The 20738-nt window shown below is 40.2% G+C and overlaps 1 protein-coding gene across 1 annotated transcript in view; it reads right to left on the reverse strand.

The window, feature by feature from the left end:
• Positions 1-1349: 1349 nt before the first annotated feature.
• The window catches only part of CDYL2 (chromodomain Y like 2), a 63949-nt gene continuing 44560 nt past the window's right edge, over positions 1350-20738 (reverse strand). Inside the window, exons 4-7 of the mRNA XM_080552529.1 lie at positions 18498-18670; positions 13722-13932; positions 12812-12955; positions 1350-10681 (exon numbers count right to left, since the gene is read on the reverse strand). Of these exons, the coding sequence (XP_080408655.1) occupies positions 10523-10681; positions 12812-12955; positions 13722-13932; positions 18498-18670 (687 nt within the window). The 3' untranslated portion in view covers positions 1350-10522. The remainder of the gene's footprint in view (positions 10682-12811; positions 12956-13721; positions 13933-18497; positions 18671-20738) is intronic.

The raw sequence follows: 20738 nt of genomic DNA on the forward strand, positions 1-20738 counted from the left end.
AAATCATGGTCTGTTTGTAACTGGTAAATTTTTTAAGATTTTTTTTTTTGGTGGAGGAGTACTGGGTGTATGGAGCAGTGCTCTGGAGCTTGGTAGGATTCCTAGGAATTAGTACTGGGGTGATGTTGGAAGATTTCTTAGAGCTTTCAGCATACAGGAAAGATGTGTCATGATTTCCTTCCATAAACTGCAAGCATAATACTGCAAGCTGACGATCTTTTACATTCCTCTTCCCTTATGAATTTCAGATGGAGGAATTTACCATCATACCCAGGAAATTCGCTTTAAGAACTGGAGTTCTGCAGAACCTGATTCTGTTTTCACACTTGTGTAAGCCAAGTGGGAGCCAAGACAGGATCACTCACAGTAACCGATGTTGGTTTCCCATCAGAGTTATTCTTTGGTCATACTTCTGTATTGCCAGCCCAGGCCTGTATTTCCGTGAGGTGCTGGTGGAAGGGCATGCAGTGTTTGAGGAGATAACCACCTTGGTGCTGTGCGCCTCGGAGGGAGGCTGCCGTCTTTCAAGTGTCCTAGGTTTTTATCCACTGGCTGAGCTCATGGTCAGCTCAAATGTATCTTCGGTGCAGATTTGGCTGCCTCATCTAAAGCTTCTGCTACGGGTGCTACTGCCTGGAGGAGGGACAGGGCGGAGGGTTGGGGTAAAAATCCTTTCAGCCCCTCCAGCAGGGTTTGGCAGGGCTCCTCTCCTAATGCCGCAGGCGATGGTTGTCTCTAAACTTTGGGCTTAGGCTTTACAAGGGCTGATAGATGGGAGAAAAATTCTGTCATAGATCTGACTGGGGAAGCCAACTGTGAGTATTTCTACCTGGCCACACATCAGATGGCCGTACAAACTAGTTTCACGGTTTCAGCCTTAATCCAGGGCAGGACGAACAGTAACACTAAGTGGGTGTTACCAGCCCTGAGTTGAATTCCTGCAGAAGATGGCTCAGGCTGTGGGGTTCAGTGGGGCAACCTGTGACGAAATTACTAATTTGTGTCGGCGTTTGTAGGATTGAGGAGCGTGAGGCACGGCCCAGGTAGCTGTTCTCAGCCTTTAGCTGGAAGCCATATCTCTGCATTAATGGGGTAGCTGGAAGGCTAACTACCCTTACTTAACACTGTGAAGGCAATAACTAGAGGCTTTTTTCCCCCCCCCTTCCCTCCCCTCCTCCACAGGTGTCCACTGTGGTTTATACACCTGCGAAGAGTGAGTAAGAAAGTCGGTATAAAATGCTGCCATTCTGGTTTGGCAGTGTTTAACAACCTTGTAAATGAGTGTTGAGATTTTCAGGTGGAGGATCAGGTCCCCTTTCAAGTCTTTTTTAATTTTTTAATCCTCAATCTTTTCTTTTTTTTTTCATCCCGAATAGAAAATCAAGGGTGATCTTGCAAAGTGATGCTTCAGTGGGGAATTTCTGAAGAGGGATTAATTTAAAAATGATTTAGGAAATCTCATGATTTCATCAAGCACTCCACCAGAATACTGTGAAGCAAAGCAGCATGCACAGATATTCCTTTGGGAATATGACAGATCAGTTGAACTGTGTTTTTGGTAGGAAAATGGACTCCTTTTTCTGTCTGTGCAAGTATTTAGTGTTATAGATTGTAATGCCCTCATGAAACCCTTCTGAACACAGCCTTGGAGGGATGTCAGTGGGAGTTTTGTCAGAGGAAGGATTGTAGGGCTGGACTGATGCATGTTCATGAACCTCTTTTCTATCAGTTTGCTGATTACTATTTTCTTAAGCACTTCTCCTTCATTAACATTTGAGAGCCTCTGTAAGTCGGAGGAATACTGAGATGGTTTCCTGTACTAGTGGAGAGTAAAATCCATTATTATTTTTTTTCTTTTTGTAAGGTGTTTTCATTCTGCTCGTAAGAAAAGCGTTGTCTGGAGCGAGGGTTAAATGCATTCTTGACACTTGATTCCCTGCCCTGGCTGCTGACTCACCAGTCGGTTGGCACGGGGCCACCGAGGTTGTGGCAGGCGTTCGCCGAGCACTCGGATCACGCATGGAGTGCTGTCGGATCTTATCATACCTAATTGACATGGCTAGGAAAAGCTTTAGCCCTTCAAATCAGCTGTATCACAGCCTATTTCCTCCTGGTTCGCTTTTTAGCCTTTCAGTGGATGGTAGCATAAGTGGCTTTATTTTAGGAAATTTTACGTAGCGAGGACCTGTGTCTGTGTTCTAGCTGCTGACAGCCACGTCTGGAAGATGAATCTTACCAGTGTGTTTGGAGGTATTTCTTTCCAATAGACATCACATTGGCATACAGGAAAATATGTCTATCTTTTATCCTGTTACATGTAAGTACATGAAAAAGAAAAGGTCCTGTTTTTCCGGTCTGGCTAATCCAGGCACAGCGCGGTGCTGGAGACAGCATGGATGTTATGATCATGTTGTCCATTGCTGTTTTTGGATGAGCCTGGCCACTGGCATAAGAAACTTAGAGGTTGCTTTATAGTTAGAAACTTACATTTCTCTGGATGTCATGCCAGGAGCAGCCCTGCGCAGAGGTCGTTGTGGCAGGAAACCCCACAGAGGGCTGGACCACTGATATTATTAAGGCTTGTTTTAAGAAATAAAGGGAGGATTAGGGTCGAGCAATTGCTGACTCCATACCCCACACGGCAAGCAGTGGGCATGCCGCTGCCTATCAGCAAAGCTGTGCTCGTTTGACCCCTACCCCCGGAACAGCAGGGAGTCCCTTGGCAGCACGGCTGGCTGCAGGTTCGAGTTGTTGCTCATTATAAGCCTAATGGCAAAAAGTGGCCTTGGAGGGAATTGTGTGCCGGAGTCTGAGTCCCTGACATACTGCTCACTGCAGCTGCATACAAAATAAACAAATGAGAGGCTAAGATAATGCAGATCTTGAATAATTGGGCACGGGAAGAGTTTTATGTGAAAGCCTTTATCCGTTTAAAGAACCTCTTGTACAAAATGAATGCCCTATAGCCTGGTAGGTTGCACAGGTAATCACTAACCAAAAGGCTGGCAGGACAGCAGTACAAAAATGCAGATCTTTTTGGAGTGATAGAAATTGTAGCACTTATTTACAGACGTATCAGAAACACGTTTCTGGATTACTGTACATAGCTTACTTCTAGATAATAGTAATTAACTTAATCCTAACAAGTCCAGATTGCTACTTACTGTTTAAATCATTTTTCATTATAGAACCTCTAATGTCACATGCAGCTTTTTATCTAATGCCTTAGGAGGGAGTGGTAGTTCAATAGCCTCTGTTTCAAACACGACCCATAATTGCAAAGAGCATTTTCATTTTTATAGTTGTGCACCAACATATTTCTATGACCGATGAATGACATGAGTTATATAGCCATCCAGAATTCAAATTAATAAACATGACTGAAAAGTCGAAGGAGGTTAAAACATAGTAGAATACCTCTTCCTACTAACAAGAATCAGTGATAAAATTGCAAATGTTTAACTTCATTAAAAATTTCTTAGCCAGTGGTGTTAAATTTTGACGAAAAGCTGTGGAGCTCTGCCTCATGTCACATTATTTTTCAAAGAAGATGACTACCAGATATTCCCAGCACTGTTATGGTGAAGGAGTTGGCAGTAGTGTCTGTCAGCCACTAGGCTTGGGCTAGAAGTAACTGAAGTCGGAAGGAGGATCTCCATTGATGTTGGTGGATTTTGACTTAGATTACTGATTTGTTCCAGTGCCAGGAAGTGATCAAGGAAAAGCAATATTGTTAAGCTGAGGAGTTTTCAAGTTACTTCTGCATTACCGTCTTCTGCTGTGTCTGGTTTGTGTACTGTGGGGAAGGCGTTGTGGGGGCCACAGGTTTCCAGTGGGGTCCCGACACGCCGTTTTTGCTAGGAATGGGAAGTGAGGTCACACAGACAGTGCTGTGCCTGTCACTGCAGCCACATGGCCTCTCCTTGTGGAAGGAGGACGTTTGCTTATTACATGGAAATTCACTGAAGGATAGGTGAAAATGTAATTGCTAGAATTGCTCCTGACTCATTAAGTAGCATTACTATTTTTGCACCAAGTTGGATGAGGATGGCATTCTGTGAATTGTGTCATGTTAAAATCTGTTGTGGAGCTCACAGTAATTAACCCCCCTCCCCAAACAATTAGGGTCACTTTCCAATACCATATAGCTGGAGATTATACATGTGTTTAGATATTCCTGTGGAACCAGCCTGCAGCAGGAACCTAGTTCTTATAACTGTAGAGACTTTGCATAAAGTCTCCGTTGCTTCTTGTGCATTTCTGGTCCTTGCTTCATGCTCTGTGTTAAGTCATTTATTCCCTACTAAACAATAAATGTTTCCTTTTTCTGAAATGAAAATTCCTTTCTTTCTCCCATAGCACTTCTTGACAGTTCCAGGTGAAAATTACCATGTCAGGCCAAATGGACTTAATAATTGGTATCCAGCAAAGCTCTGAAGGGCTCTATTTTTACTGTACGTCTGTAATGAGCAAATTTTGTAAAACTGAGGAGAGTATAAATTAAGGCAAAGTGTTACTAGCGCAATTTAAATAGTTTGAATTCTAGCGCAGGTTGTTACTCTGGTTTTCTTAGTAATTTGAAGCTCTCCATGCTATGACAGTAGGTTGTTTTTGTGGAAAAGTCAGACAGAAGAGTCATAAACAGATGCATCGCATGTTATTAAATTGTACGATCTTCTGGTCTTCTTACAGGAAAAACGGGGCACCAGGGAGAGGTGAATTTCACCCTTTGACTTTCTCCTCCTCGGCCAAAGGTCCTTCAAGATCAGCCCCTGAGACTTGATTTGCTTTCAGTGCCCCCCGCCTTTAAAATTGCATTCTCCCGCTTTTCTCATGTGCTTGCACTTGCTGATTCAAAGCCTCTCCTTGTCCTTTCCATATGCAATATTGTTCCTGTCTGTTAATCAGAACCCAAAATGAGAAATGGCGTGTTGTAGTTTATGTAGTGTTTTGGCCTGTTTGAGTACTTTCGAGATCTTAAAGCAAGTAGGAAGGCTGCCTGCCTGTTCTTTCCTATGTGCAATTCATAAACTAGTCTGTTGTCTAATTAGTTTTGCAGTCCTCTCTAAATACACTGACTTACTGGGTTCTTCTGTTGGTACATGAATTTACAACCACAAGGACCAACACTTACCTTGCTAATTAAAAACTAAATTTGTAATATTTAAGTGGATTTTTAATATTAAAGATTTTTTACTTTCCATTAAAATGATCTATTTAAAAACAAAATGTTGGCGTTCTATGTTAAGATCAAGCCTTACCAATAAAATGTTTAGATGAGGAAGGTGTCATAACTCCTTCAGCATGTGCACATCACTTACAGTCGAGTGTAAACTCGAATTAATTCATGACAAGAGTCATTATAATAAATAATTGGATTTGTTGATGGTGAAGCAAGACTAAATTGCCTAACCCTCTGCTCTAAATAGCTGACCACAGTTTTTACTAACAGTGTCTGTCGTGGTAGAGCTAACCAATGTAATTGTTAGAACATGGTTGTTGTCCTTTGAGTCAAGTGTATGTCATTGTTTCAGCTCTTGCTGTATAGGCGGTTTGGATAACGCTGTCTCCCTGTAAAAATACCCTTCCTTTTCTGCCCCAGGACAAGTTTCTTAGCTGCTCTTCCAGTCATGGGCAGTACATGATTGGAAACAGCACTCAGGGATGCTTAAAGCCAAACAAAGGGGGTTCTGGCTGAATTCAGACCTCCTCGGCAGACAGCACTTCAAATGCAAATTCACTCCTGTGGGGCCGAAACTCTGGATGCAGTAGGTGGTTCTGAGTAGATACGCTCTAGGTGACATGTACATGTCAATAGTGGAACTGATAGTGGTGTAGAAGCTGTCCTAGAAATACAGTTATAAGACAGTCCTCGGTGGTTTTCTTGGGTTTGATCATGAAATGGTAAGATTGATCATGATGAATGGTTTCTGGGAATTCTTATTGAAGCGTTTTATACTGCCTTCTTTTTTTTGCCATAAAAATAGTTTTAAATTTAATTTCTCTTTTAAAAAGCTCGTTGTGTGCTTACTTTCTTGAAAAGGCAAGAGCCTGTGAATAGTTTTATCATATATAATGCAATATAATATGTAATGTTTGAGTCTGTGGCTACTACTTATCACATTCAATCCGATTACATAAAGCTGGAAATCACTGCAGTGGAATGAAGTTTCAATGTTTTTATTCAAAGCAGCTTCTCACAATGTATAAATACTGCATATTAACACACATGAAAAATACAACTTCTAAGGCACCCAGAAATGTGTCCATACACTAGTTACAGGACCATCAACAAATAAATTGTGTACAATTTGATCTAGACAGTCAATATTTGATATATCAGAAGATACAAGTCCCTCAGTACTGTACCAGTTTCAGAAAATATTTACAACACTGTGATATAGGGGTGCCTGTACCCTTATAATATTATAATATGTACTCATCATTACAAATATTAGAAACTGTTTTAGTCTGTTCCATGGCGTTCTGACAAAATAACTTAAGGGCCTAATTTGCAAAGTTCTACAATTAATTACTTGTGCAAGTTCTGAAAATAAATTTACATTGACATAATTTGTGAATTTTTGGTTCTTTGCTTCATCTCAGAGGTTTGGTAATAAGCCTTACCAATAGACATGCCATCCTAGCTGAACGTCACTCCTTTCCCAATAGGTCAGTGGATACATCTTTTCCCCTTACACTCGACGTAGATGAGAATACAGTGTTCGTCGCAGAAAGAGACTATTTGATCTTCAGTACAAATGTCAAAGTAGTTCACTGGCTAAGGAACTAATGCTTTGTTAGAATAATGCAATTCTTTGGTCCTTTGTTTTCATGGAAGGCATAATATTTTTATTCACTAAAAATTCAAATCCCGTCCGTGAGTAAGCAAGCTAGTGAATGACTTTCAGTGTAGTATTTAAAGTAGCAGTAAAGAGATTTAATATGGCTTAAAACATACGGTTAATTGGGCAGACACAGATAACACATCTAGGATAGCGAGTACCCAAATGTACTATGATTAAGATTGTCTATAAGTCTCTTATGTAAACTTCTTTAGTGTCTCCTAACGAGTGGTGGCTTTAGCCAGATTTGACTTTTATAGACCCAGCCACACAAAGCCTGAGATTAAACTACTGTGGTTGGGAGCACAAATGCACAGTTTATATATAACAAAGCCCACGCTGTCTAGTCTAACTATGTTGTTCAAATAAACAACCCGTATTATCCTTTTCACAAGAAAAACTTAAGGCCCTGTACTCTGATTTGCTAACTTTCTTACAGCAATTATTTGGGGAAGTCCTTAGTACTACATAAGAATTATGTAGCTTTAAAGATTTCTTGTACCTAATGGTAAGGCTTATTCACAAATGCAATACATTTATAAATTACATTTAAAACTGTAAATGCTGGCAAAATAATTAAAAAAAATAATAACAAAACAAAACAAACCTCAAACAAAACGGTCTGTTTATCCCTAACATTAAAAGAGCATTATATTCTAATGAAAAAACTATTGGCACAAAACCATTATATTATAGATTAAAAGAACAGTTAATAGTAGTGAAAAAGATTGCCTAAAACGCATACCCTAACCTACCACAGAAATATAAAAGTTTATATTCTGAAAATATATACTGTATTAAAGTTTGTAAGCTTATTCATTTAAACAGAAATGTACTGAAATAGTAAACTAAGCAACACTTATCTACAGCAAAAATATACATGCAGGACAACACAAAATAAATTGCTTACCTTTAATATCTACAAATGCAAAACTGTAGATTTTTAAAGATTGTACAAAACAATTTACACAAGAATAAAATAACATACTTAACAACAAATTGCATTTATAATCTTAAATACTGTGAATATTAGTAAAGGTACCCAGACTAATATGTACAGTACATTGAAATATCTGAATACCTAGTAAGGACAGGAACACAAGAGAAAATTGACTCTGATCTTTAAATACTGGAAAAGAAGCTTTTGACATTATTATTCTTTTCTTGAAGGGAAAATAGATTCCATGAAAACTAGACTGTAACTGTATAGATATGAATAATTAAAAGTGTTAACTATGGTTAACGCTTGCTTTAATGGAAAAATAATTATAGAAAATGTATTTCAACCATTCCTTTGTCATAAAAAATGCTAAGATACAGACATTTGAAAAATCAGATGAAATGATGCGCTTTAAAGGTCTAACGACTTATGATTCTTCTTTGAAAATCTCACATAGAAAGCATACCTTCACATTGCTGAGCAATTTTCCCATATTTATCTACAAAAACCAAGCATAGTATTGAAATAAACTTCCTAACATCTTATTAACAATGACTAGGAGATATGGCTCTCTGGACAGGAAGAAAGGAAATAAAGGAAATTGAGGAATCATGGTATTTTCATTGCTTTTTTTTTTTTTTTTAATGTTTTTAACTTCTGAAGTCATATGCTGGAGGCCTGATTGTGCAAACCCTTGTGCAGGTGAGTGGTTTTCCCTTGCGTAACCCCTCTGCTCCGACCGGGAGCGCTGTCCTGGTTCCTCAGCGCTGCCGCGGCTCCGGGGCATTGCTGGCAGCTCGTGGAAATAAGTGAGTATTGGTATAAAACGGGTGGGCTATTTGTCACCTCAGATGGTGCTTGGGAGAGCATTGTGTCAGACACTTCTAAAGGAGTTACCTGTTTTGATAGGATTTCTTGGAAATATTTAAACAGGCTGGTTAGAAGGCAGGTTTTGTCTTTTAATGAAGAAGTTCCATGAGAACTCCTGCCTTCGGGGTAATGATTTCCTTAAAATTCAGCGGTACAATTAGGCCATAGAAACAGCGCTTCTAATTATTTGTGGAACAAGAAATGTTATAAAGATGTGTTGAGGCTCCTGCTTCTTGTAATCACCTGTTAGCTAACTTTACAAAGGCTTTGTTGAAACTCTTCGTGGAAAGACCGGGAGGGACAAGACCTAACAGCCTCGTTTGCAGAGCGGAAACCATAAGCGACACACTGAGCTCAAGGATGGAGAGCAAGTGCAGAAATTACAAAGCAAAAAAAAATGTGCAAAGCTTCTGCTTCAAGAGGCTTTAATTTGGGCGTGCTAAAATGGCAGCTGAAGTCATGGAGCATGCTCGGGTTAGTTCTTTGTTAATTGCCTTGCTGGCAAGGAAGAAAGGAGAGGGATCCAGTGTTCCCAAGTCAGTCAGTGCCGCTGAGAAGTCCTAGGATCACTTTCTAAAAAAGCAGATTGGGTTTCTGTTGTTCATCGCAGACTGCTTTTATGGATAGCCATGAGTTGCTGTAGCCAGGTGGTGGGGTGGCCAGATGTGGAGAGCCAGGAGAAGCCAAACGAAGCCTCTCCCTCCCCTTAGCTCGATACCTAGCACCGTGTATATACACTGCTGGCCCACACCCAAAGGCCTCCAGAGCAGGAATTGTCTCACACCTGAGGAGTCAGGCAACTAGACTAAGGCTCATAAGGATTGGTTTTCAGACTTCAGACCAAAAAGGGATGCCTAAACCTGAAGAACAGTACGACGCCAAGTGATGGCACCGCTCACCCTGTTACTGACATCCGGCTAACAGGAATATAGTAAACGTAAATGAAGCATCTTGTTGGCAAGCCCTTCAGTGCTCCTCGAGAAGGCAGAAAGTGAAGAGAGACTTAGGGGGGACTCACTATTTCAGAATCCACTTTTTTTTTCTCTTAACCCTGGCAAATGAATCAGTTCCATGATTTTTGTACAATTTTACACATACAGGAGCACGCCTGTGGCTGTTTCTTGCAGTGCCCACAGCATGCTGTGTGTTTTCCATATACTCTTTATTTTTCTACATATTTTGCTGCTAAAAATGTGTTTGCATTCTCATGTGATACTATTAATTCGGTCAAGGGAAGTATCAAAATAAGATCCGTGATCAATAAACAGCTGAATATGAACACAAAATAAATAAGTTAAATAAATTTAACAAAGAAAAAAAATCCTAGTAGTTTTTTGTAAACCTAACTTTACATATTATACATATAAATTACCAGATTTTTCCATTACACTGTTAGAACTTAGAAAAAAAAATAATTAAAACATTTCAAAAGTGTGGTGTTTGGGTCTACAAAATATTACGCTGACCCGGTTCCTAGATTGAGCCCTCTGTGTCAGCCCAGATGTGTCGCGACAGCAAGGATAAGTTAAGGACAGACAAAATACCTCCTCACCAATGGTGTGCCCTATTGGGCCTTGGGGGTGCTTCTCAGCACATGGAATGTATACTTCTGTCGGGATGAGCGTGTGAAAGATGCAGCCCTCTGTAGAAATTATGTGCACTGAACAAGCCTGCCTACGTCTCGGTTACACGAAATCAAACCAGCTACAAGCAGCCGTGTAGCTCACAAGGAAATCGACACAACCATATGCGGTAGGGTACACTGTCACAAATTCCTCAATGATGCATTGCCTCTGCTTTTCAAACACAGGTAATGTTTGACTCTGGTCACAACTGGAGCATTTTCTGTTGAAGTCAGGCCAAGACATCAGACTTCATATATTTTGTCTTGCAAGTAGCTGAATAATGAATCCAGTCCTTTGGAAGAACTCCACAGCTGTTTTAGCATCTGACACTCTTTCTCGTTCACATCTTCAAGGCCGGATTTCAGGAAGCTCCGCACGAGACACTTGGACTCTTCCAATACCTAAAGCCAAAACATCGCTCAGTATTTTATTCTAAATCTGACAAACTTTTTATGGATAATGGTGTGAACAGCATTTTATACTACAGACACTGTTTTCCAATCTAAATAACCCCTTTGGGCACAGAAATCAGAACTGATTTACAGCTATAACCCCACTGGCTGACGGAGGTTTGTGCATTAGTGCCAACATTTTTAAGGAATGAGGGATTCTGAAGGGCCTGGGTTTATTGAAGGTCTGCTATGCAGTATTACTGGAAGGAGAAGAACTCCCTCCTGTTGAAAATGTGATCCCTTGAAATGAAAATGTTTTCTGTAAAGTAGTCTTTAGGGCTATGGAGGATGGAAAGCCAAATGTGGATGTCCGCCTTTAACAGTTGTTCTCCATGCATCATTTCCGTACCAGAACAGAAATGAGGAGGAATGGGCTTTTACTGCAAATACCTTTAGAGTTTATTTTCTTAAATGCTTATAAGAGTGAAATATTTAATAACTGAAGGGCATTTAGTGAAAAAAGCACCCCTGACTGTGTTCTGGAGGTAGATTTGCTTAGCATAATGCAATCAGTCACAAGAAATCACTGGAGTTTTTCCATCGGAAAGCCCAGTCTCAGGTCCTTCATAGTTGCTGCAGGTTCCTGAAGGCACGAACAACTCTAGTTTCTCCCAGAACCATTTTTGGACCCAATGAGATTGCCTCCTATAAATTTATTTTCTAATATATAATGCAAATATGTATCTCACAAGGAGCCCAACAAGCCAAACAAAACTATAATAATTCATAAACTGCTGAATTTTGGGGACAGAAGATTTAATTTAAAACTAATACAGCCCTAATGGTTAAAGGAGAGGCAGCCTTGACGACACCTGCAAATTAAGCCCAGTTCCTATCTGTTTTAGGTTTCAACAATGTTATTCCAGACTAATATTTCTGTAACTCAAGTAAATGGCATTGACTGTAAATAGCGCGGCCTGCACATTTTTTTTCTCTGTTTGTGAACAAGTATCCACAGCGACTTGGGACGAGCTCCTCACATGCACGGTTTTTGTGACTTCAGCCTGGTTGGCACTGAGGATCTCAGGGAGTAAACCTGGTCTTGGAGAGTTTTAACTCTCGTCCTAGTCCACAAGTTAGCACTGCTCTTTCCAACAGGTCTCAGGAGAAGATTTCCTTGGCAGCCAATAGCCGTGAAAGAAAGAAAAATTCTCAGTAAGGCCCAGAGGTTTTCCCAACTCATAATGCACGTTATATCAGCGTGATCAAATAAGCTTATGCTACATTTCCAGAGTTTCATTCTGAATGTCTTCGGTGAGATCTAATCTACACTTCATTTAATTAAAAATCTCCCGTGTCTCTACCTTCTCTTTTACAACAGATCTTTTAAATGAAACTAAGGGATGCCAAGAGAGTTTCAGGCATAGGAAGTATAAAAAGAAATGGTAGCAATTTGCACTTCAGTTAGTGCAGTTTTACTGCAGCCTGTATCATGTTCTTCACTGCATTTTTTTTAAAACAAGGATGTGCCTGGAATGGGAGCATAGATGCCTGAAGGGGAGAACCTTAGAAAGTAAAAATAGGAAAGGATTTTCTTTCAACTTCTATATACACAACAGGGCAGTCATAATACTGCGGCCAGAGTGCATGCAAATCCCCTGTGTCTCGTCGCAGTGGATGTTAGCTGGCACTACCCCTCCCTTCGGGTGCTCGCGTAGGACATTGTGCGGAGTCAGGAACTAGGCAGGTGCACAAGAGAAGGCAGTCAGCTGAAACATAGCGGGCCAGGACAGTGTGAAAGGCAAACAGGTTTTCTTCCTGGTCCTGCAGAGATTTCCCAGTATAGTTGCATTGTTTCAGACTCTCTTCATGAAAGAAACCTGTTCTGAAATTCCCTTTCAAAATCTGTGGCAGGGCGGCTCCACACATTGAATAAATGTGGAGATGGGGAAGTGAAAACCCTCCCTGCACCTGAAAAATTGGAATCTCCACGAGACTGCTGATCCCGATCCTGATTTTCTGTTGCTAGCCCTCTTCCACGGTTATGGCTGAGGACCTGCTTTCTGACATGATGAGCCTCGGGAGCACACCTTACCTCTGCAAAGCGTAACTTAGTCACAAAGCAGTTGGACTCCTTACCACTGCACTGCAGGAGGCCATTTCCTTCACCCGCAGCATCACTTCTTGGCTAAACGTTGTTGGCCAGAACACTTGGGACACTAGTCCTCTGCTGCAGGCTTCCTGCGCTGTCAGCTTTCTCCCACAGAACAACATTTCGTTTGCCTGTGAAACCAAAAGATTACTTGAGATCTTGGGTCAAAATTCCTTTTTCCTTAATTTTCCATGATTCCTTTTTGCTTTAAATTTTTCTTCCACACCTGCCTGCTATTTTGCAAGATTAAATTTACAAACGGTTTGCTGTATCTTTCCATACTGCAAAATACTTCAAAAGGAGTTTTGGTAGCTATTTAAGGACTGTGCAGGTGGCCAGAGCACAGCATGGGTTTCGCGTAAGTGAAATGTGCTGGCATGCACGATGAATCCGTATTGCTGATTTTACGAGAGTAACTGTCGGTGATACAGCGTTACTGTGCCGAGTCATGGAACAGAGCATGAAATACTTTGTGGGGCAAATTCTGCATTGTTATTCTGGTAAAAACTAAGCAGCCTTACTGGAATTACTAGGGATCTACTTTAGAGAAGCAGATAACAGAATCCAGCTCTGTTACTGTGCAGTGCTAACGCAACACAAAGTATTCTGCAGCATCATTCTGCTAATGCATTTCTTCCCTTTTCTACCATAATCTTGACAATTTTTGCTTTTTCAAACTGTGTTCAGTCTTTCTTGCATACAGCATGTGCAATTTATTGAATTCAGAGATCATTTTGTGAAAAGAAATTGGTAGGCATTAGATGAACTTTCCATGGATTACATTTCCATCTACGACAATTCAGAGAAACAGTTGTTTTCTGTTTTAATTTTTAAAGAGAGAAAGAACAGCATGAATTTAACAAAGGTTCTTCAGCAGTTTTAGGTGGAAAACCTTACCAGTGCAACACCCAGAATTTGTGGGAATGTGTAAGATGAGCAGCCAGCTGGAGTGAGTCGGATTGTTGCATATGGTGTCTGAAACCATGCCTTCTCACTTGCCCAAACGATATCACATAGTGGCAAAATAGAAGCTCCTAACCCAAGAGCAGGGCCGTTGATAGCAACCACAATTGGCTTCTTAAACTGAATAAAAGCTTTAACAAAATCCCTAAAATAAAAAAATAAAAGAAAGATCTTGAATACAAAAGTAACACTTAGATGAATTCCTGAGCTTAAAAGCATTTAATCTGAAAACAAGTCAGAACCACAGATGAACACAATAAATGCCATGGCCCATTTTTATGAGGTCAGAATTGCAAGATATTTTCTACTTTACACACACAAAATGACTCTCATACTTAGCTATTTAATCATTTGGAGTACCTGGCATATTAAATACTTTTGCATATGTTGTGTATGAACTGGCTAATTGGAATGCACTGACTGCTCTGCTTTGGCAGAATGGTGTGGTTAGGGTCAGTGTTACTTGTAGACCAGTAACTCATGAGTTTGTATGTAGTGCTTCTCCGTTTGTTCCAGAATGGCTCGTATGGACTCTGATGGTCTGGTTTGGCCAACTTGATGAACATATTATAGTGTGAAGGACAAGAAGCTCGTAGGAGTATTGTTGAGTATTTATGTTTTCAAGAAGTTCTTTTAAAAATCTTATCTCAAAGGTTACTGCAAGTCCCGTCAGTGGATTGGGAGACAGTGAATGCTCATGGCACACCCGCTGAAAGAACAAGACCCCCAGAGGGGATTCAGAGAGAAAGAGAAATGTTTGAGCAGGAAAGAATTTCATGAGAGGTCTGTTGGGTCTTCATTGCAATTGACTTGGGCAGAGGCATAACGAAGTAGATACCCTTGCCCACTTACAACTGAAAATGTGAAGCAATTGGAAATAACAGGGAAGTAAATGCGATCCAATTCATCTGGATGAATGAATTAGAACATATTAAATTCCGTGTACTGAGGAGATACTTTAAATAAGTCACCTACCAGGAACTGTGGAAAGACATCTGTTGAGTGGAACAGCCTATGCACCAATTAGGAAAAAAACGAGTGTAACTGAGGGCAAATTCTGGGCTCCAGCAGCTCAGCACACAGCAGGTATATGAAGGCAAACAAGACGCTCAGTTATTTTAGAAGAGAGACATATATAAATCAAGCTCAGAACAAAAGAGGTTATTCTGTTCCAGCCTTGGGTATTTATTAGATCCAGAGTGCATCATTGCCGACTGATTTGAGGAAAGAACGTGATTTTTTGTCAAAGGTGCCCTTCAATGAGTTGCAGATCTCTCCCTGAGGTCATGAGGACCGAGACTCGTGCTTCTGGGAACAGGAGGTGTGCCTTGCAGGTCAGAGTGCTGATTTGGCAAAAAAGATAAGTATTTTATTGGACCGAAGTGCAAGGACTTTAGCTATATTTTAAATAGAAACAAAGAGTCTGATGTCTCTTAAGCATTAAGTGTTCAATGACCGAGTTCTGTTTTTCAAGCCATCTAGTAAGGATTTGATTTTTGACTTTGAGAATATAGTCATGGGAATAAAAGAGAAGATCAGAGAAAAGACAAAGTGGCTGAAATAAGGAACACCGTATGTATGTGTTCAAAACAATCTCTAGAGGACGGCAGGGTTATGGAGAGTTGAGGTTCATTTTTGTTTGCAGAAGCAATGCTATTCCCTTGTCTTGTCATTTCTTGTTTATGGGCTTGAGTAGTGACTGCGGATCACTGCACCTGATTAATTCCAGAGTTTTGAGATCCATAGTAATGTCATCAATTCGGCTAGTAGGACTACGCATGGGAAAGAGGGGTGTAACAAATGATAGGCAAAAAGAACAAGCAATATGGCTAAATGATGGCAGCAGATCTGAGGACCACGTGGAGGTAGAAGAAGATTTGTGGAGAAAAGCAGAAAGCAAAAGGGACCTGGAAGTGACTGTGGAAGAGAGATTAGTGGTGTGGAGAGGAAATGGGGAGATGATGGGCAGGAGGAACAAAGCAGAACACATTAATGAAGGGGAAGGGATGAAGGAAATGTGAAATCTTCATATGAGTGAGCAAGGAAGGAAGGCTTGGAGGTGGACTGAAAGTGGAGCAGATCATTGGGAAGACACTGAGCCTCTGTCACGAGGGGAGGATGGGGAACGGAGTATGGCACAACGGATGGCTATGGAACATACCATCTATAGGATGGAGTGGAAAGCTGAAATATTGGGAGCTTACAAGGGGAACAAATGCCTGTATTTGGTCTGCAGAAGCTGCACTCCACTTATCGGTGTTCCCTGCTTAGGACATCGCTTGTTTCAGCGAGTTCTCTGTCCTCAGAACCTGGCACGTTCCCGTGCCTCCAAACCAGAAGTTCACGTGTAGCTGCTGGGATAGAAGATCCTTGTTTCAATTCAAGGAAGTCTTTGAAAAGGACTGAAAGTTGTAATTGTTGCTTGACAGCAGAACCTGAAGCTTGAAGGTAGGAAAGTGTCATGTACAGAAGGCTTTGTTTTCGCTAGAGGAGGTCTGGAAAGCTGACCGTCGGACACACTTTGGGATGCCTCTGCATTGTTGCAGTGCTGCAGTCAGGGCTCATAAACATGTCCAAGTCTGTAAAGAAGCTCAGCAAGTAAGGTCGTCCGTCCTTTCTTCTGGCCATACCCAGAATTTTACATATCGGGTCCTGTCCTGGTACCTGTCTGGTGGTGCGACAAGGCAGGCTGGCGCTGGGAATGCTTCCCACGAGTCTTTTGAGTGCAGGACACTGCAGGCCATGCATGTGTAGCTGCTGTGCAGTCATCTGTCTGCCTTCTCCCTGCTGCAGGAGTGCAATGCCAGGCACGTGTCTGCATGGTGGCTGGAGAGAAGCGGCAGCACCACGCATCTGTGAGCTGCAAGCCCCAAAGGCAGCGGGTGAGGATGGGGGCCAAAGGAATACATCGTTCGTGTGAGATGAGATTTGGTGGGTATTTAAACTTTAGTTTTGACTTGTGGTCAGTATACGGGATCCACAGTTTAGAAAGGGAAAACACACGGTAATGAAGACTTTAATTTCATGTTTGTAGAAGCATGCTCCTCTAACTTGATGTAGAGCAGTGAAGGCAGAGATGCGTTAATGTGTTTGAGGACATCCTAGCCACTGAAAAAGGGAAGCCTGCATTTTCACTACTCTTATTATGGTGTATTTTCCATGAGTTGAGTCCTTTGTTCACAGAAAGCACAGACGGTGCTAAATGGAAAACGTAGTGTATTGTTTCCAGAAGTACAATAAAAATCTATTTCCAGTGGGCCTGAAGCCAACATTCTTGACGAGAAGTACATTGTACGAGCACTTCAGGAGCGTTCGGTGAGCCCAAGGACAGGAAAACAGTCTTGCAGTCTGACTTACTGTCATTTAAATGTTGAACTGGTAAGTATACCTGTGTATTAAATGTGTGTAGGTAATTGTGTACATATATAACAATACCTTTCTACACAATATTTGCACAAATAGTATTAAATTTATATCTTTTCAGGGAGTGCGAGTGTGCCTGTGTTTTCAAACAAGAATACTGATTTTCTTCCCTCCCATTTTCTTTTCTTTTTTTTTTTGGTTCTGCATTTTTAAAAATGCCTCGTATTTAAGAAATACTTAGGATGTATCCTTCAAAGGGATTTTTTTTTAATATCACTAAGTGATATTCAAGCATAGCTAAAGTGTTAAAAACAGGTCATGATTTATTATGTTTAAGAAGTACATTTTAATTCTTTCAAAATATTTTGAGAATTTCAAAAGTATTAAAGTGAGAATCAAAACTGATCTGCATTACTTGTAACCAAGATAATTGGTGGTTAACACATCACGTAACAACTGTACCTACTCTCGTATTTTATAAATACATCCAAAATACATGTCCATTGTAAGACAAATTCTTTAATATTCCTTCATAGATTTGTTAGAATTTGCTGCTTAAAATTTTAAAGCTCTCAGAAGAATCATATTTGTAGGAAGTAAAAAATTAAGAGACCAAACCCTCTGCTGGTACAGACTGGTGAAATACCACTGACTTCAGTGGGGCGATGTTGATTTATACTGGAAGATCTGCCAAATATGAATAAAGTATACCTTGTGGATAATGGAAAGATTTGGTGATGTATTGTGCAGATTGATTTGTAGACTGCATGTCATAAACCCTGGATTTCTATTAAGGTAACATGATATATATATATAAGGAAAGTCACATTTTAGTTATGAAAATAAAACTACATTTGCATATATATTAAGTAATTTAAATTTAAGAAAGAGTGGAGACCCTTCTAATAAGGTTCTGAAATACAGTGGAAAACTGCTGTTTCAACAGAATATGACTAAACCATGGATTCCCATTTGTACTGAAATTCATTAAAATGATGAACATTAAAACAAGTAAAATATCTGCCTTTCAGGAACCACTTTAGAAAATGAAGCAATAGCGAATTTGGAAAAACAACAACAAAGTTGTATTTGAATTTGGAGGATTAATTTGAAGTATTAAATACAGAGAAGTGGAATAAAATAAATCCCTGTGGATAGTTAGCACTGGAATAATTGTGCTTTCTTTTGTAATGAGGAAAGGTCCAAGGTTCTTACTAAACAAATTTGTAGGACTATAATTAGAAGGCAATCAACACTTAAATATACAACATTTTTGGACCTGATAAATATCTTTATAATCACACACTGCATTTCATAATTTAGAGATCATAGGTAAGCTTGGGTCACCTTATAGCTTCTGCAATCCTAGTGCTTTCCTTTCTTCTGTCATTGGATAACCTGCCAATTAAATATGAGTAATCTAGGCCACTACAGAATACACTTCCCACTGCGCTGAGAAGTAAGAGTTTACTGTCATCAGCTGATGCATTGCACAATGCTCTCCGAACTTCCTTCATGATCTGTGGATAAAGAAAAGTAAACAATTCGACATGCATGCCGTTGCAATATCATTTCCCTACTTTTACAAACCTTATTGATTTTGAGAGACTTAAATTTTGGGCACTATTAATACTTACATCAATGATATATATTTATATAATTTTAATAGAATGATAACACTGAGAGTTCGCAAAATATTTTGTCTTTGGAAGTGCTTTGTAGATGCTTATTAATTCAAAGAGGTTTTAGAGCTTGGCTGTTCTTTGCTTGTTCTATGGGAAATTCTAGCTAGCTTATGCTATTTGCTTACAATTTAATAATTTCAAATACCGCTTTTTTGTTTTCAAAATTCAGTGTACATCACTGTAACACAACAATAGCCTTTAAACCTCAACAGGTTGTAAATAAAATCTGTGAACCCCATCTTTCAGTTCTTCAACTGCTTTGGTTTGTATGGCTTGAACCAGAGCGAGGTAGCACAAGAGGACATCGTATACAACATCATGACAAATATATTATTCATTTTTCTGCGGTCAGTGATATTGTTACAGCCTACAAAAGTTAGAACAAAAATGCCACTAGAGAGAGAGACATTTTTACACTCTGATTTAGGACTGGATCAAGCTATTAATCGCACCATAAATCAAACTAATCAAAATCTGTATGGGATTGAGCTGCTGCTATTGTAAGAAAATAACCTTTCATCTGAGTACAATTGTTTTCTTAATGATTTTTAAAAGGAAATGTTATTTCATGAACTTCTGATGAGTAACTTGTCACAGTTCAGCACAGTTCGTAAGCTGTAATCGATTAAAGCAATTTGAGCTTCCCCTCTTCTCGTCAGTGCTTTGCTCTTTGCTTCGGTAGGGCCCGATTTCACCTAGCGTGGCACTGCCTGGGCTTGAACATCCTCGTGTGTCCAAGCACCTCCTATGCACAGGGCCCTGCTCAGCCAATTTTTTCTCATTTGCTCTCAGAGTAAATTTAAGTAAAAGACAGCACAAGGTGGTTGGGGCATCAAATTTGGTTTCCCCGAGAGAAAACCAAGATTTTTAGCTCGTGATTATTTCTGTTCACTACCTTCTTTCCCCCCCCAAAAAAAATCTTTAGATCTCCAAAGTGTTTTATTTAGGAAACACAGAAGTTTTATTTTTACTCTTTTAAATAGGTAGGCTTCTATTAGAAATGTTGTGGCTTCTGCGAACAAGTTTGAACTTGTATGTTCATGCCATGGAGTGCATGTCTGCTTTCCATACGTTTGCATAAAAACACCCCGTTGTTACTGGCTGCTGAGGCTGGGACGTGAGAAAGCAGGTGGTGAATTCTAGGTGCTTTACTACACGTGCTTTACTTTTACACGTGCACTTCGGAGCTGCTGCACTACCGAGTATGTGGCGGTGGGTGGAAGTGAAGCAATTAAAAGCAGCAGAATGTGGATGTGCATTAGAAACTCTTGTGCAGGTACAAAAATGGCATTAGGAATATTGCAAGTACTGGTTCTTCTAAGAATCTCAGAGGCTGTTTAGCCCTCGGCTGGTAAAAATATAGCAAAACTGCACATTTTGTAAAGGGCAAACAAAGGCAAAAAAAACCAACAAATCTCTGTCCAAAGTTGAAAAAGAAACTTTAGAAGGTGGTAGATATTAGAAATAAAAAATACATATTTTGATTTTCTTAGTTCCATGTGAGTGCAAGATTGCCTGTTCCCAGAATCTGCTCTTTCTTAGGGAAGGCGTATAAATAATATCACAGACTAACACTCAAACATTTTTATGTACACTGAGGAGCTCTGCCACGAAGTGGTACTCTGTTCACTGAGTTCCCCTTCTGTTCCCCTTCCTCCAGTGACATTTGCTTATGTGCCACCTCTTTGATGTTACCGCTGCTATCCTTCAAACACATCCCTACCACTACAGCCCTGGCTCCTTTTTATCTTACCCCTTAGCGATTTGGATTGCTAAAGCCATCTTAGAGTTGGTACACCAAAATTTGGAGCAGAGATTATACTACCTTTAGGAAGAACCAATATTCTCCTGTCACTGTTTTTTCAGTGTTTTGGAGAGAGGGATATTGAAGGTCCATTTGTAG

Source organism: Anser brachyrhynchus (assembly GCF_964034855.1).
Source record: "Anser brachyrhynchus genome assembly, chromosome: 12".
Classification (NCBI taxonomy): domain Eukaryota; kingdom Metazoa; phylum Chordata; class Aves; order Anseriformes; family Anatidae; genus Anser; species Anser brachyrhynchus.